The sequence below is a fragment of the Acipenser ruthenus genome, chromosome 1, assembly GCF_902713425.1.
Source record: "Acipenser ruthenus chromosome 1, fAciRut3.2 maternal haplotype, whole genome shotgun sequence".
NCBI classification, from domain to species: domain Eukaryota; kingdom Metazoa; phylum Chordata; class Actinopteri; order Acipenseriformes; family Acipenseridae; genus Acipenser; species Acipenser ruthenus.
This window is the reverse complement of record NC_081189.1, coordinates 14,397,755-14,415,966: the sequence shown is the minus strand read 5'-3', so window position 1 is coordinate 14,415,966 and position 18,212 is coordinate 14,397,755. Positions and strand designations below refer to the sequence as shown.

Sequence of the window (18,212 nt, the reverse complement as noted above, 5' to 3'; positions counted from 1 at the left end):
CTCACAAGACCATATATAGCTCACAAGGCCATGTAAAGGCGAAGCCCACCTGTTCAGATGGCCAAACTTATTTTTTTAACTGTGATTAAAAACGTTTAAATAGGTTATAATAATATAACACAGCTTGAAAATGTAATGGTATAGCATGTTTCAAGGGAGAGGGAACGTCTGTCCCTATGGCAATTAGATTTCTAATCAAGCAGAGTTCACATTAGGTTAAACTATAAGATTTTTTTTTTGTTAAAACAAATTAACATTGTTTTGGGACACTCTAACTTTAGAGGGGGGGGGGGGGGGGGATGCATTAAATCATGTATGCATAACATCATTATTATTGGCAGAAACTATTTCTTGTAATCCAAACAACTTTGTCTCTAAGGCAGATACTTGCAGGTTTGTAATATTTTCCACTCTGTGTTAAAGTAGAAGGGACTGACATAAACAGTCTAACCTAAAGCCACCAACACATGGCAACAATTGTGAGTTCAGACATTCAGACACGAAATACTGTGCTTGTGTGGCTTTTACACCAGTCTAGCAACATCTCCCCTCTTTGGATTTGCATCACAATTTAAAAACAAGTGCTAACTACCTCAATATGCGTCCAAGTTTGTCCTTCTTCAGGGATGGCAAACAGGATTTGTGTGGATGGAATTTTTCATGCTGGAGGAAAGGGTAAACAGACCCCTGTGCAGGGATGGAAATGAGGCTCACATTGCTGCATATAGGAAATCTTATACTTGTCAGGTTTTATTATGAATTTAATTAGACACCCTTGAGATGTTCATCTATTTTTGTATTTAAACCCAGAATAATTTACTTTTTCTGTTTGGTAGTTGGGATGGACCAAAATATTATTGGCAAGGGAGTCTGGTTTCCTGTGAATGTGAAAATGCATTTAGAGTTTTGTGCAAATATACATGTTTATGTAAAAACAAGTAGCAAAGGGAAATACGGAAACAATTCTCCATTATTAAAACCGCTGCCAACCTAACTTCCCATTTCCTCAGTGAACCCCCGTGCCACACTGGACATTGTATCGCTAACTCACCTGAAATCCCAGAGTGGGAGGTTTCCAGAGAACTCGCTCTGGCTTGCCTCTCCTGACGTTTAAGCGAGAGCTCTCTTATTGGCTGGCTGACTGTGCATTTCTCCTGGGTAACCGCACTGTGCTGCCGCCTTGTGCCCAAAACACACTATCCAGCAGGACTGTGTGTAAGATTACATTGAACACAAGCAGTTAGAACGCCACAACACTTACACAGACATTGTTACAACCCTCCCATTTCCTGCAATATTGGGTTTGTTTTTTTTAATTTTTTTTTAAATGTCTTCTTAAAATAATACACATTGAAACCCTGGCTTCTAGGCAACTCCGCCTTACCTGGAAAATCACCGCGTTTGGGAACAAACAAAGGTACTCTTTTTTTGGTCTGATCTACCGATGTTGGGTTGTTCTGAACATAAAATAAAAGGTAGTGATAATGCCGGCGCAGAGTTATTGTAATATCTGTATGCTGTTTATTTGTCATGTTGCTTTTGCAAATATTAATTTTGCTGGTATCAGTCTGCCGACTCGGAGGAATTTCAGTTGATGCTTTTTGAATTTATTTCGAAAGGGGTGAATATTCTGCTCAGTCTTTTTTTTTTTATTAGAGCTATAGAGAATACTCTTTCTCTCACGTCTTTGCTCTCCAGGCAACTGCAAGCTTTATTGTGGAATGCTTGCTTCCTGGTCTGGGTTAATGATGTTTACAAATAGATGGCAAACAGACATTCTGTACCGGATAGCGAGCGACATGATTGAAAATATTACAAGAAGTGAGCTTTGTTATAGACCGAACCGCCTAGTATTGGTTTACACTGGAGGAGAGATAGATGGGGGCTGGGTGCTGCCCAGTTGTGTTAGAGACTGAGAAAGCACGATTATCTTATTTTTAGGCGTAGCGGTGTGTCTTCTGACATTACAAATCCATAGTAAATCGTTTCAAATGACCTTCATTAAATGTTTTTTATTATTATTATTCTGTAAAGCACCTGCATAATGTGTTTGTATTAAACACACTGTGCACACCTCTTCCCTTCACAGATTAAATATGCGTGGGATTCAGTTAAAACACATCGAGAGGGAGATAGAGGTGGGCTGTTGAAACTGGGAGCTGTTGATCTGGGAAACCAAGAACTGGCAAAGCGGCTCCCAACATGACTGTATTTAATCAAGAGAATGTTGAAGACTATTATGAAATTGGCGAGGAGCTCGGCAGGTACGTGGTTTGGGGAGTTTATTAATTTGTATGCAGGGTTTATGTTAATAACAAGTTGTCAGGACGTGTGTGCTTTGAATACGATTATATGAAGAATGAATACTGTGGTATATTCACTGTGAAGGTACAGAGTAAAGTGGATTTTCTTCAGGCTTAATAGAAGGCTGGTCCCTCAAACTGAAAGCGACTGATAGATCGAGCTGAACATAAGAAGGGACATTATACTGATGACAAACTTAGATTGCCACAATTTCATGAAATGCACTGCGTTTGGATAACTTACCTCATGTGTCACATATAGTTGACAACAGTGAAAATAGAAATTATGTCCCATTAAGGTAATTGGTGTGACAAGAAAATAAAAGTATTTGTCAATAGTTAAAAAAAGTGCAGTGTATTCATAGGTGAAAAAGGGAACAAGGTAGTGCATTACATTATAATCTAGGTGTGTGACCCGTTCAGTTAGATAAAAAAAAGAAACTTTGAAATAGTCACTGTTTCTCTGAAATCACAGTACCCAAGCATTATACAGTACATGAATACAGTGAATGTATGAATGTACAGCAGTGTAACCTGTTCTAAAGCAGCACCGCTAGAGTGGGTCCTGCATGTCCGATGTCTCAATGGGAGGTACTGTAACAATGTGTTATAAACATCTTGATGCTGTTTGCATGCCTTTTTTATGATATCCTGGGTGATTGCTCTTAATAACGAACAAGGTATTCTGCTTTCGTGTTTCACTGATAGCTGTGGAGTTCTTGTTATCATCTAGCGATGTAGGTGGTGTCTCTCCCTGCAGTTCCACAGTCAGAGTTCTGAGGACACCCACCAGTCTGGGTGATCGCTCTTATGTATTCTGTCTTCACTGATAGCCGTGGAGTTCTCATTATCATCTAGCAATGTAGATGGTGTCTCTCCCTGCATTTCCACAGTCAGAGGACAGACGATTTGTGGGCCAGTCACATATTCGAAGCATGGGAGCAAGACAACTGCCAAAATGTCAAATGGGGGATGGTTTCTTATTGAGTGACAATGATGGCGTAAGCTCTGTACTCGCCCATCATTTCAAATGACTATCAGTATATTGGAGCTTTTCTCCTTAACTCATATAGTTTATTGTTGGACTGCACTTTTCTCTAAGTTACTTAACATAAAAACAGATTATTCAGTGTGGTTTTATTCCATTTATGTGGATTACCTGTGAAATAGGATTTTTAATCAAATATAAACAAGTAGCTAAGGTGACGTCGCCAGGAAATTATGCAAATTAGTACCATTGAAGGTTCGAACCTTTCGTCGGTAATGAAGGTCAAAATGAACCCTTCGTTGCAGCCCTACTGTAAAGTCTAGAATCAGACAATTACAGTTGTTACCTAAATGCCTGTAAACAGATTCTGGTCTAGTTTCTCCTAATACTTTCAGAGGTATATTTACCATGACAAATGAAATGAAGTTATTTTAATGTGGCTTTTTTCTTTTTACTTATCTATGCAGAATGATTTTTATGACTTGTGGGAGTAATGGTATCGCACTACAACAGGTCTTTCACAATTTTGTTCTCATGATTTAATAATGAACAAGGTATGACCTTTTAAAAGATAGTTTGTTTACATGACTTCAGTAGGTGCTTTGAAGCAAAATTTCCCATTATTGATACTGATAGTTCCTCATGAATCAAGCTTTCTGATGTAGTAAATGGTAACAATCCCCTTATACGTTTACCTTTTACACAGCCTTCCTTATTATTTTTCCATTACTGTTAACTTTGGAACATCTGTGAACCAACACTTCCATGTTGGCCTGCATATATTTTGGTTGCCCATCTGAATGCCTTATTTGTAGGACATAGTGTTGACAGTCCAATGGTATAAGGGTTGAGAGAGCAATGAGAATGGTACTGATTTTACTATACTCAATAATCATTCTTAGCACACCACATGCACTTATTCAGAGACATTAGGCCCTGTCAAAACAGTTCTGACCAATAAGGACATGGCATTCTGGAAGGACCAGGTTGGGAAAGTATGAGCCAGTATTAATCTTTAAGATGTGTAGATTTAATATGATGGTATATAGACAGATGTTATAAATAGCGGTGATTTATATATTTACAGTAAAGTTTTGTGCTATTATAACCTGAAGGCACTGTGCCTCCACTTTACCAGAACATTTAGGCCTGCTGCTGCCGATTTCACAGAGATATTGGTCAGTTTTATATATAGTCGCTTTTAACTAACAATGATTGCTTTTTTTTGGTTTTGGTTTACATACTCTCAAATAACCATATTTAGAAGGCATGCCTTTTTTTTTGTTTGTTTTTTTTTGTTTTATGACATTATTACAATTAGTGATTTGACACTGAAAGAATCTCTAAATCTCCCAGGCCTCCATCTGAAATCTGTGTGTAGGTTGCTTTCAGATTCACAAACAGGTATATTGTAGTGCTTGTTGAAGTACTTTTTATACATCACGTAGGATGAAAGCTGTAATTTGTACCAAGTTCATATTATCCCTCTCTTTACACTGTCAATCATTAAGCAATCTTTTTAGTACAATTAATTATACTTCCCCAAGTCTAATGGGAATGTAGGCATGCAAGACAAATCCCATCTTCCATTCTCTACAGAAGATTGTTCATTTGTTTTATATTAATCACAGATCTAGTGAAGCAGATCTAGTGAAGTTTCTTATTGCACATCCAGTTTTAATTAATATTGCCTGGTTACTGATGGCTACAATAGTTTAATCACTAATCCTGTTATTTTGTTTCTTGCTGGATTTACACTGTACCGTTACTATTGTATAATTCCTCTCAGATAATTGGCTTTCAAAATGTGGCTCAAAATCATAAAATCTTGGTTTAAGATAACCAAGATAAACCAGTGTATTTTTTAACGTGAACCTTGGTACCCTGGCTCTTGTGCTTTAAATAGGAGGTTTAATCCACATCCCTTGGAATTCCATTGCTTATGTACGCAAAGCATGCTTTTTTACATTCATTTTGAATCAATTCTGTAAAAATCTCAGCCACTGTCTATCGCACTGCAGCCCAGGGTTAAACTCCTAGACCTTTTCAATCACACTGCTATGCTCACAGCCTCTGGAAAAAGCATACTTGATAACTGTTATTCATTACTGGAAAAGCCTCTTGCCAAGGCTGTCTATAGTCTAAATGAAGTAGGTCTCTTGAATACGTCTCTCAGTGTTTGCTTTCACAGAATTGTGTAAAGTTCTGTTTTCAGTTAAAAGTATCTCAAATGCCTGAATAGGCAATGAATATAGAATATGCATTTATTAAAGTCATTGTTTTAAGTTTTGTATTTGTTGGATACAAATATAACAAGGTGGTAGTAGAACTATACCTTTCACATCTTGTGATGAGCAAAAGTAATTTGTCTAATAAATACAGTATAACGTGATAACTCTAAACATATAATTTAAACATGACGGGGGAGCATTATTATTCAAATCCATAACAACACAAGCATACATCATAAATGTTGATGTAAAAACATAAGAAAAAATAATAATAATAATGTTTTGTCTTATGCTTCCATCAGTGTTATGGCAACATTATTTGTTGCCAGAAGTAGTTAAGGCTCTCCATTGGCTGTCTGAATAGATCATACTTTTTATAGAAATATACGTGGAGAGGGGTTGTTCTTTTTAGGGTTATAATTTGTTCTTTTGAAATTATATACGTAATTTATTTTATACCGTTAGGCAGATCATTTGCCCGTCTCTGCTGCATCTGTTGATAGTTTGCATAAGCAAAAGGTGACAAAAAGCCAACCGTAGGCGGTTCTTTAAAAATAAATAAATAAATTTTAAAAAATGTAAATACGCAATTAAAGCAATTATAGAAAATATCTCTGGGAGAAGTGGGACTATTTATTTATAATATGAAATGGCAGATTCACATTGGATTAGGGTTTTGTAGGCTCAGCAATTCAAGTTTAAAGTTGCAGAACGTACCAGTACGCTCGTACTCCCTGGGACACAGAGAGCAGTTTGTACTACTCAAAGGGTTAAGGCTCTTCCAAATTGATACAAAGCATTGTATACATTGAGGGTTGGATTGTCAGGGTAATGTATGAGAAATCATTATCATTTTCTGGGTGGCACAATACATCAGGTGCACTTATTCACATCAGTTGTGTTTCCAAAAACATGGTGGAGTGTGAGGGAAACTGACTTTATGAATATGGAAACAGGATACATCTTGACCATTTTTTAAGCAGAATTGCTGTATGAAGCATTATTTTCTTTTTTACTATGCAAAATAAAAGCACTTTTACTAGGTTGTTAAGAAAAAAACTCAAACTCATTCACTACACTGCAAAGAATGAGGAAACACTAGTCGTATTGTCCCTCAATGCTGGTTTTAAGTTCAGCTAAGGATACATATTTGTTCTGTAGTATGTATCTGTATGCTAGGCTGCAAAAAAGGTTTTCTAAGGCAACCAGGATTTGACTAGAATGCATTATTACATCTCTGCTTGCATGTTAAAGAGCTTGGACAAGCATATATAAAAATGTAGTTTTTACAGCAATGAAATAGTGCAAACAGTAAGTACTGTGTTTTTTTTTTCTCTCCCATTGCCCTGACCAAGAACATGGCAAATAAAATTTAATTGATAAGTAGATTATAAAAATATTTGATTGAAAATATATAGTACGTATATATATGTATATTTCAGGGTTAGATCCCAAGTGTGACAACTTTTATTTGACCGTCATTAGTTTTAAAATCTTTGTGTTGATCATTTAGAATTATACAACACCACAAAGGTCAGTGTCATTTAGGCGTTTCAAGGTCAGTTATTGAATAATGTTGGTTTGGTACCACAAGTTTCCAGATTTAATTTTCCACAAAGTAACTTTGTTTTAAATGAATTGTAACCTACATTTTAATAAACAAACCTGCATTTTAGAAGTAAAATAGAGCAGTTGAAATCTTGGTAACAAATGCTAACAGTGTTGCTTGGTGACAGTACCATCAAATGCATGCAATGCAATGAATGTCATTCTTGAATTCAGCTATTTGCTGTGTGTGATTCTTACAGCAGATCAACTCATTCGGCAGAACAATTATTAAAATACTTTCCATTCCTTTTGGTAATGACCACTTAACCCTTCTGACTATTTTATCGAGAATGATTTTAAAATGTTTTTGTTTTATTATTATTTCTTCAGGTTTCTAAAGTTTTTAGTCATTTAGGTATTTATATATTTTGGCTAGTGCCTTCATCATTGTTTGCATAGCTGCTGAAATTTACATTGCAGTTTTTCCATTTCCTGACATTTCCAGGGTCATGTTTCTGGAAGCATAGATAAACAGTATCTCTGCTCACACTGTCTCTCTGCACTTCCAGAGGTCTTAAAACACAATACTGTATTAATCATAAGTAACATTGGTAATTAATATGTTATAGATGATTGATCAAGGATGTCATGGAAGAAGTTGATTACCAATTTAGAATTGCCCTAACCAAGGTTTTAAAATCCATTTTATTAAGCATGCTATTTTAGCTTCATGGCCCCGACTCTAGAACTCTCTCCCAGCTTTAGTGCATGTAGCCCCCACAGTCGCTCGCTTCAATTCAATTCTCAAGACCCACTTGTACTCTTTTGCTTTCAATGCTCTTCAAGCCTGATATCTGTTATTAGCTGTTGTCTAAATTGCTATTTCAGGTCTTTCACTCCATCTTATTCATATGATTCTGCACAGCGTCATAACCAGAGCTGACATTCTACCGAGGTCAAACTTAGGTTTCAAGCTATAGCTGGCAGAATTTATATGACTGCTTGGTATTTACTATTCAACCTCCAAATCTGTGTTACACGGCAAACCAGCAGAGAAAATTAAGGAGTCTTTTGTACTTTACCAGAATTTTTACATGAGCATCAGCATTGATGATGCAAAAAAACAACAGAGGTCACGACCTCGGTGTCCTCATAGCTAGTTACAGCCATGATTCTGCATGACTTACACATCCACAATGCTTAGAATTCACATCCTAGCCTTGTATTTAATGCATTTAAAAAAAAAAAAAAAAATGTGACTGCTTGTATTTAATGTATTATGCATTGTTCCTCATTATCTTGTAAAGCGCTTTGTGATGGTGGCCCACCATGAAAGGCGCTATATAAAATAAATATTGATTGATTGATTGATTATCACTGGTTCACCTTTTGTTCTTCAAGCTCAGAACACCTAACTGTCACCACGGTCAATTATCTAGCAGGTAATGACCACTGTGAAGGACAATAATGCTTAAGTGTTTAACAGCCGAGTCATAAAATTTTGTACTAAATACATGTAGAAATGGTGTAGCAAATGTGGAACTACAAGTGTAAAGGGATGGATATATACATATATATATAAAACAATAAAAAAGGGTTTACCATTATGCCAAACCTCAGATATACAACAATGGAAACTTCAAAACCACCAACTACTACCAATGCAGAATGACATTTTCTCTTCATTATACCCTCAAAAATAGGTTTCTGGCTAACGACTGCCAGGGACAACACTACATTTATTATTGTATTACTCTTGGCAGTCACCACCAATGGTTTTTTTGGGTAAAATAGAGAACAAATGCTCCACCAGTCATTCAGCATTGGTAGTAAATGTATCTGTGACAGGACAGTCCGAATGGTGATGTCTCTAGACCAGGAAGTTGACACGGACACACCGTTGAAGCAGGGGTTGAAGCGCTGGTGCTCGTAGTTATTTTTTAGTAATTAAAAAAATAAACAAAAGGGATATACAGAAACCACTGCTCACAGAGCAAGAATAAAAAGGGTTCACAAAACAAAGCAAGCAATTGTATTCTTTTTACTTTCTGTTTCGTTCTCCCGGCGTTCTCCACACTGAACACCCAACACGACCAGCAAAACCTGCCGGATTTTAATACACGTGGCCATCTCCAGATTAGCAATAAATTAATCAGTCTGGAGATGGTCACATTCTGCATGAGTCTTTTAATCTGCGTGGGTGACAGCCAATTTGTCCATAACATTAGCTGTCGACCACGCATTCTCACGATGTGGTCTGGCAGAGACGAGCGCCAAACATTGCCACTGCTAAACCATAATTAAACTATACAATACATTAATAACATAATCCAATACAACAAATCATTTTAAACACACCCCAAAATAATACATTTCTATCAGGGCTTTGCCTTGCCCCCTGTGTACCCGCAGGGCTCTTCTGCCCTGCTACAGTGTCATATTTAGGGTACTACTGACCTTGTGAGATGACTTGATCATTAAAATCCTTATCATATTTTTAAAGAGGAGACCGTTATCTATTCATTGATACCAAGATATTTAGTTAGCAAATAGTCTTATTGAAGTTATCCGGCAACAAACTCCCCATCCCCTTTCCTAGATGAAGGAGAACATTTCTGGGTACCATTCTACTTGTGAGATGTGTTGCTCATTAAATGATTTGCATTTGGAAAGGATTATCTATTCAAGGATACCAATATATAAGTAAGGAGTCAAAGTGAAGAAAAATGGGACATAAAATCACCACCTTTAGCTGCAAATCATTTGTGTCGATACTGTCTCAGCTGTAGATTTCATAGACATTTCCTAAAATTTATGTGTGAGGTGTGTATTTTTCTGTAAATGGGTTTTAAATGTAAGCTTTGTGATTGATTTATGATTCAAACATTACAGTTAAGTAATTAAGCTTGTGCTAAAATGTTTGCATCTGCTATACAAACACAAAGTAAGACCGATGGAGCACTATGAATGTGTCGCAGTACAATAGTAAGGCTTTTAATCGTCCTGGAAGTTTAAAGACCTTTAAAGGGCAGCACAAACTTCATTTTACTTGTTGGTTTAAGAATTGTGGGGTTTGGTGGACCTGGAACCTTTATCTCAGTTTTATGTTACCAGAACAACAACAAAAAATGAATTATTGGGCAAAAAATGAATATGAATAATGAAACTGAATATCTTGCGGTTGAATGCCAAGGGGCCCAAGCATGTAATACCAGGTCATGTGACAAGTCTGTAAATCCCATGGAAATGTTAATATGAACTTGACAGTATACTACATGTAGTGTATATGTTAACATTTGCACTCCCTTCATATTATATGAATAAGACCTCTTTCAGACTACTAGTTAGCCAGAACTGGTCTGTTCACAGAAACATCACAATATCAGTGTTACAAACATAGCATTTTCATGGCTTGGCCCGAGAGCTTTTTAGGTGAGCCTACCGGTACTTGTTTAATGTTTGTTTCTGTATGGATGGGTGAACAGCAAAGCTGTTCTTGTGACTGGCTGGCACCTGCTCTCGTTGTTTTGTTTCTATGTAAAATGTGTCATGTAAATATACTGTATACTTATCTATGATCTCCCTTCATGCATTTGTTCCATCTCAAAAGTCATAAATATAAATATGGAAAAAGACTCGGTTGAGTCATCTATAATCCTCTCCTAGATTATTGTTTTGAAACTAGTTTATGATCCCAGTTTAAATGTTAAAGAGCAGCTTCATTATTGATTGCTTTGGGATTATTAGCTGTGGCGAGCAGAAGCATTAATTATCTTTGCAGTGTGGTATGACTGTTATGCAGGAAACAATTGTTCACCCTGTGTATCTGTGCTTTATAGCATTGCTGTCTATGCACATTCAGTACAGTCATGCAAAGTGCATTTTATGGCTCGACCATCATAGATCATTTAGCTGGTGTCCATATATAAAAAAGAGAAATCCCATATTTCATCTGCTACCAATTGTTCTTAACATACAGCCCCTTGCAGATAGGGGGTAAGGGGCCTTGTGGTGCAAGGCTGTATGACAAGAACCAGTAGAACTATTATTACAGAAAAAAAATACTCAACCTTCAAATATGTACTTTCTTACCTGTTTAATGTCCCATGTGTGCTCTAGTTTATTTCTGTATTATTGTTTCTGCTTAAGATCATTATTTGCAGTACTTTCTAAGGCTCCCAGCTTCAACCACTGGGCCTGCTTCTGAAAAGACTCCTTGGTCTTGGCGATCTACTGTTAAATGATATTATCCTACTTTGGTATACAGTCATGGTTAAGGATGTACTTACATACTTGCAGAATTTATAAGTATCCCTGTAAGGAAATGTTAATAAAGAGGCAAAACAATATGAAAGCAAAACCTTTCTGAAACGCAACCCCCCACCATTGCATTGATTTAAATGGCCAGGTTGTTGCCTTTACTGTAGGAGCAAAGAGGAGGTGATCCCACCTTCAAACAGAAGCAGCAGCTCCACACCCATGCGCTTGGTAGGAAGTACAGCACAGTCCATTTAAATACTGTTGTGCTTTTGACAGACATTTTTATTGTTATTGTAAACTTGTATTAATGTTACTAAATTATGAATATATTTACAATATTTATGCAACCAGACAGCATTGGTTTATTATTACTGAAGAGCACAATATATCATTAGTAGTAGGCAGCAATAAACTGGAATTGGCAATTTGGGGGACTTTGCAATTCATTTCATACAGTTTGATGTCTGTATTTCTCTGACTTTTTTCTATGTTCAATGGGTAGTCTACATACATACAGATAGTATATCCTACGAGGTAGCTTTTACATTTTAAGTGCAGTTCACACGTTTGTATCCCCATGCATGTATGTCACTGTACATAATGACTTCATGAAGAAATGAGCTGGTCAATTTGAAGTATTTTCTGTTAAGCTTGTGAAACTTGTATGTTTGCAGCACATCATTATTTACCCAAATGTGTTGTTTGGAAGATGTTTGTGTTTGCAGATGATACCGTTACCTTGGTTACACTGATTGTGAAATGAGGGAGATATATTTTTTTTTTCTGTTTGGGTGGCACATACCACTGGGTTTGGATTGCCCTGGAGCGAGCATTCTGTGGGAGAAAGTTGCACTGAATCACAGTAAAGAAACAATGACTCGCATAGAATAATTGATCTGGTTTATTCAAACAAAGGAGGTTTCACACAGAGGAGTTATGACGCTTCAGAACCGCCACTGAAGCGGCTTGCAGGTCTGTGTGAATTGCTTATACCGCCACAGAACCGTCATATTTTATGACGTCTCAACCACCTCGCGAGGTGGTTCAGAGACGACACTGAACCGTCATAACTGCCTGTGTGAAAGGCTATACTGCCACTGAAGCGCTATAGTGGGCGTGGTTTCAAAGTCAACATGCTAACATCACTATAGCGTAGGTAGGTAAGGGGCGTGCATGCAGTGCTTAATTTGTGCCGGGGCACAGCTCCTGAACCTCTGGGCTAAAGAGATAGTCCGCTGCCACGTTTAGCCTACTTTAATGACACTGGCTGCAACTCTGTTGTTTTTTTTATACACGAATAAGCTTACTTGATTTGAAAAACGTCATGAACGATACAAGCAACTTCTTACATTACTTGGTTTGATTAAATGAGTAGTACACAACAAAATATGAAAGCTGAACATTAATTTCAACAAAGAACGACAACAACTTTTTAATGAAAAAAAAATATTGTAGCCTATTTCAATAGGAACATTAGCCTGCTATATTATATTAAACCAAAACAATAAAAAATAACGATATGGTTCTCTTGCCTTTTTCAATAAATATAATTTAATTAATAGATATTAAGAGAATAAAAAACATACTAAGTTAACAACTACCTAGCCTAAATTTAATTAATCGTTTTTGTAATCTGCCAGCGGCTTCTGTTGCATACACATCGCTGATAATAGTGCAGACCGGGGGTCAAACCAATGTTCGTATTGGGGTGCATTTTTTCATCAATGTCCTCCTTCAAGAGTCCTCTGAATGTCTTTTAATTTGTTTGTTTTTTAAACCACTTAAATGCAAAACCATAACAAAACATGTATACAGCCTTTTTTATTTAATTATTTGTCCTGGTTGCCTTGAATTAATTTCTCTGCACGCACTACTACTTTGTATATGATGTAGAATACATGATTGTAAACATCTAACACAAGTACGTACAATACTCCTTCAAATAAACATGTTATGATTTTGAATATGTGCTTCTTAGGGTCGGTATTATTGTCATTACTTGTGCCCCGGCACCTCTTTCTTTACAAATTAAGCGCTACGTGCATGTGTTAGGTCTTGTCAGTGTTTCAGATTGCACGAGAACAGTCTGTTGATTGACAGGTCTGAAAGTTGTACTCGCGCGATCTCTTTGGCTGTGTGAAAGGGTTATGACGGTATTACACCGGCATAGATTGTGCAATTTCATGCTGTGCAAAAGGGTATTTTACACACTCGTTACAGACAGTAGCTGCATTTCTGTGTGAAAATGGTATAAGTCATGGGGTGTGTGTGTGTGTGTGTGTGTATATGTAGATAGATATATAGATTTAGCTCTTGTAGTTTTTTTTTTCTTTTTTTTTTTTTTTTAAATTTAGTCATTGCCAATTAGTTTTTTTTTTATTATTTTCTCCCCAATTTGAAATGCCCAATTATTTTTTAGGCTCAGCTCACCGCTACCACCCCTTCGCTGACTCGGGAGGGGCGAAGATGAACACACGCTGTCCTCCGAAGCGTGTGCCCTCAGCCGCCCGCTTCTTTACACACTGCGAACTCACCATGCAGCCGCCTCAGAGCTACAGAGTCTGAGGGCAACGCAGCTCTGGGCAGCTTACAGGCAAGCCCGCAGGCGCCCGGCCAGACTACAGGGGTCGCTGCTGCGCAGTGAGCCCAGGACACCCTGGCCAACCTAACCCTCCCTCCTCCCGGGTGACGCTCGGCCAATTGAGCGCCGCCCCCTGGGAGCTCCCGTCCACGGTCGGCTGTGGAATAGCCTGGACTCGAACCGGCGACGTCCAGGCTATAGAGCGCATCCTGCACTCTAGCGAGTGCTTTTACTGGATGCGCCACTCGGGAGCCCCACTCTTGTAGTTTTAAGGGTAGAATGGGCTGCTCATATAAATAATACAGGTGTCAAATGTATCGATGTATGAAATGAGCTTCATTTACAGGAATGAGGATTTCTGTACATTCTGAAATCTGTGTCCATACGAAGTTTAACCACATTTGGCCAAGTGGTTCTGCAGATAGTCTTCATAAACTAATCAGGGGCCTGAAATCCAGAAAAGGTCCCGTGAACTGGATTTGGATATTAAGGAAGGCCCAACACCTCAAGATATAAATAAAATGTACAGTAAGTGTGACGTAAGCAAGGATGCCTGCAACAAAACAAGTGCACACTCTACCAAGGCTATCAGAGCACCACATTCAAATATTTATTACTTATTTATACTTCCTAGATCCTTGGCCAGTCTTTCATCTCTTTTTGCAGCAACACCAGTTTGATGCTGCAGTGAGCTAAAAAGCCATATATAAATGTATTGAATAACATGAATAAATAATAAGAGCCTGCTGTGGCTGCATTGCCAGGCTATCATAAAAGACAAACAACCTGAAGCTAGTTTTTAACCTTTTAAAAAAACAGATTCTATATTATTGCATTCCTTATATTGATAGTAAAGGTACAGTAGTGTTGATTTGAGGTATTCTTGATTTGTAGGTCTACTGTGTTTCCGATCTCCACAGCAGCCATCAGTCACATCAGATTAAATGATATACCGTATAGGGATGTGCTTTTGGTACATTTTTTTTTATGAACGTTTAACCCTTTCGCTGCTAGGGCTTTTGGAACGCTCCGTGCTAGAGGTTTTTCTAAATGAGTCATTTCAAAGTCAAATTTCTCACAAGTCTTTAAAGGAAACACAGGAAAACTATATATTCATATAATATATATATTTTTAATTAATTTATTTTTTTGCCTTTTCTGTTTTTTTCTGACTCTGCACATAATGTATCAAAGGAAGCTGGAAAATTATATATTCTGAAACTCTAGGTTGTGAGGATTACAGTGGTACTAGACTCATAAACATGACATGAACTTTAACCCCTCTTGCAATGCATAGAATATAACATGCCCAATTATCATTTTCAAAATTAAGGATTACCACCTCACGTATTCTAAATTGAAAACTTCAGATTGGCAAGATAACTGTCAAATTTTGTGCTTGTTTCAAAAAGTGCTTTACAAAAACTAGAACATTTTATACTTGCTCAAAGCTTTTCTTGCTCTAAAGGGCCAAATACTTATGGTAACCATACAAACATAAATAGGCAAAAATCACAAAACTTCATATTTACTACCAGTGTTGTGCAGTTTAAAAAAAAAAAAAAAAGTCTTATCTGTGTAATTTGTCAACAGAAGGGGATATATTGCATTTAACATCACTAATCGTTTTGTTTTTTTAATTTTTTAACGTTATTGAATATTGTTAAATAATCATTTATATAACAGTTCATTTTGAAACTCCAAAGAGCAAGCTATATACAGTCAGTTTTCTTCATTGGGCACAATGTGTTTACAGGCTGTTTGCCAGGAATACAAGCCTTACTACAAATTAATACATTGAAATTCGTCACGTGAATGATTTATACCTCTAGCATATTCTTCGTTTAACCATTTCTTTGGCGTTTTAGAAGTTTAAAATTCCCATCCCTAATACCGTAGTGATCTATTGTGTACATTTATTACATTTGTCCCAATTGGTGGTATAAATTTGTGGTGAGGTGTGGTTAAGGCTGTTTAGGTAGTTCATGAGTCGTCACCACAGTAATAGCTCCCGCCCCCCTACCCCCCCCCCCCCCCCCCCCCAACCCCCTACCCAAAGATCAGCAAAGCACTATTTAGTGTGTCTGTACAGAACATATGCTGATTTATTCCTGCTGTCTAGCTCAGCACAGCACAAGCAAGAGCATTAATATTTCACTGCATGGATGAGCACTGAAAACTTGAATTTGTAATTGAGACTTGACTGCATCAAGGTTAGCCTGTTTACGATAGCTGATGATTGTAAAACTTCTGTCGCCACAGCATCCTGCCAGAAAGAAGTTGTACACAAGGGATGTGTACTGTAGCTTACAAAAAGAGTAGTTTTTAATTTTTAATGAATGTTTCCAGAATTACATCTTTTGAAGGGAGGGTATATTTGTTCACTTTACTGCAGACAACACATATCCCATTTGGATTACCCTGGATTCACCACATGTTTCAAACCGAGTGTAATGCGTTCAGTGCAGGTGCACAGCATTGCAAAGGAAATTCATTTTCTATTCAGGCAGTCACGGTAGTGGCAGATGTTTTCATGGTTTAGTTACGCTAATGTAAAATCAAATACAGTTAGGTGATGATTTCTCAGAATAGAATTTAGATGGCCTGGTAATACAGGATACAGCTCTGAGGATTTTGATTGTTTAAGCCAATAACGATTTACTGTTTAAGAGTTTGTTGTTGACACTTGTTAAGGATTCACCTAAACCATGCAGTCCTCAATACAGTACTGGCAGGGTCTAGGGGGATTGCAACACCTGCCATCCTGCCCAGCTCTCTGCATCTTGTCTCTCTATCTTTACACTGAGCAGACAGACACTCAGCTGGTGTTAGTGTAGTGAGTAAACATCAAATATAACTGAAACCAAACAGACACTCGGGATGTAAAGTAGGTAACCAACTAATTAATAGTAACATGTAGTAAAATAATCTTTCAAGATTTTCTACACCTTTTAAGTCTTATTCTTGTAGCACGCCTTCACAATCTTTTGAAGTTGTTGCTGTAACTCTGCCATTTGCACAGCAACCTAGTCAACAATACGTATGCACCAGTATGTTTTTAGAAACATACTGGTGCAATACGTATGCACCAGTATGTTTTTACGGGCAGCAGTGTGGAGCAGTGGTTAGGGCTCTGGACTCTTGACCGGAGGGTTGTGGGTTCAATCCCCAGTGGGGGACACTGCTGTTGTACCCTTGAGCAAGGTACTTTACCTAGATTGCTCCAGTAAAAACCCAACTGTATAAATGGGTAATTGTATGTAAAATAATGTGATATCTGTATAATGTGAAATAATGTTTAATGTGATATCTTGTAACAATTGTAAGTCGCCCTGGATAAGGGCGTCTGCTAAGAAATAAATAATAATAATAATAATAATAATGTTTTTATCCATAATTGAATTTCACAGTTTATACATAAACAACCTACAAAGAGGTTTAACACTTTACATATTGGAGTATGTTTTAACTAACTTTCAGAAAGTGTTGTGTTAACCTTACATTTCACTTTTTTTTCTGTAACACTTGGAAATAGGTTGATCATTCCCCATTTGTTTGCTCGGGCAAAACATTGTTCAAGGGTATCCAATAGCGAATGCTGTTTGTTATGAACTTTTGGTTAGTGATCTTTAACTCTTTCTAAAGTGCAGACCACTAGAATAAAATATACTGTGTACTCTAGCCTTGCTTGTTTTGCATACAAGTGTGAAAAACTGCTGTCGCCCATTGGATTTCTTCATCATTTAATAAAGGTCATTTCTACATTATTAGTGATGAATGAGCATTTTTATTAACTGATTTGCAAAAAACAATGCACAGCCTATACTTAAACTATCCAGGAAATGCCAATTCATGAGATTTACAAAAAGAAAAGGAGAAATGAACAAAATACAAAAACTACCATGCAACACCTAATTTTACGCTTGCAAGTTTCCAAATCTCTCAAGTGTGGAACTAGATTTAAGGGTATTGCTAATGTTTTATTGGTGCTGTACTGTTTTAACTCACAATGGAGCAAGCCCAGAAATAAAAAATAAATGAAATACAGTATTGATATGGATGGATGCCTGTTCTCAAGGTCTTCTCCTTTGCATAGCTTTAGGTTGAGCAAACATAACCCTTCGAGTAACGTTTGTGTAATCGACCCTATGGTTTTATTTCAGGAGTTTTTGCAACGTGCAGTATTTAACCTTGGCACTTGACCTCAGGAGATGTTGTTTGTTCATATTTAAGTATTTAAGTCGAGTCTGTTTGGAGGATATCTGCTTGTCTGTCCATCTGTCTGTGTATGTCAAAACAAA

General features: G+C 37.2%; 1 protein-coding gene across 3 annotated transcripts in view; it reads left to right on the top strand.

Moving 5' to 3' along the window:
- Nucleotides 1-1,135: 1,135 nt before the first annotated feature.
- LOC117403992 (death-associated protein kinase 1-like) overlaps nucleotides 1,136-18,212 on the top strand; it is a 59,797-nt gene continuing 42,720 nt past the window's right edge. Inside the window, exons 1-2 of one of the 3 annotated variants that reach the window (XM_059006509.1) lie at nucleotides 1,136-1,417; nucleotides 2,090-2,264. In XM_059006509.1, coding sequence (XP_058862492.1) covers nucleotides 2,203-2,264 — 62 coding nt within the window. In that variant the 5' untranslated portion in view covers nucleotides 1,136-1,417; nucleotides 2,090-2,202. The remainder of the gene's footprint in view (nucleotides 1,418-2,089; nucleotides 2,265-18,212) is intronic. The other 2 variants (XM_059006499.1, XM_059006507.1) reach the window with 2 other exon arrangements.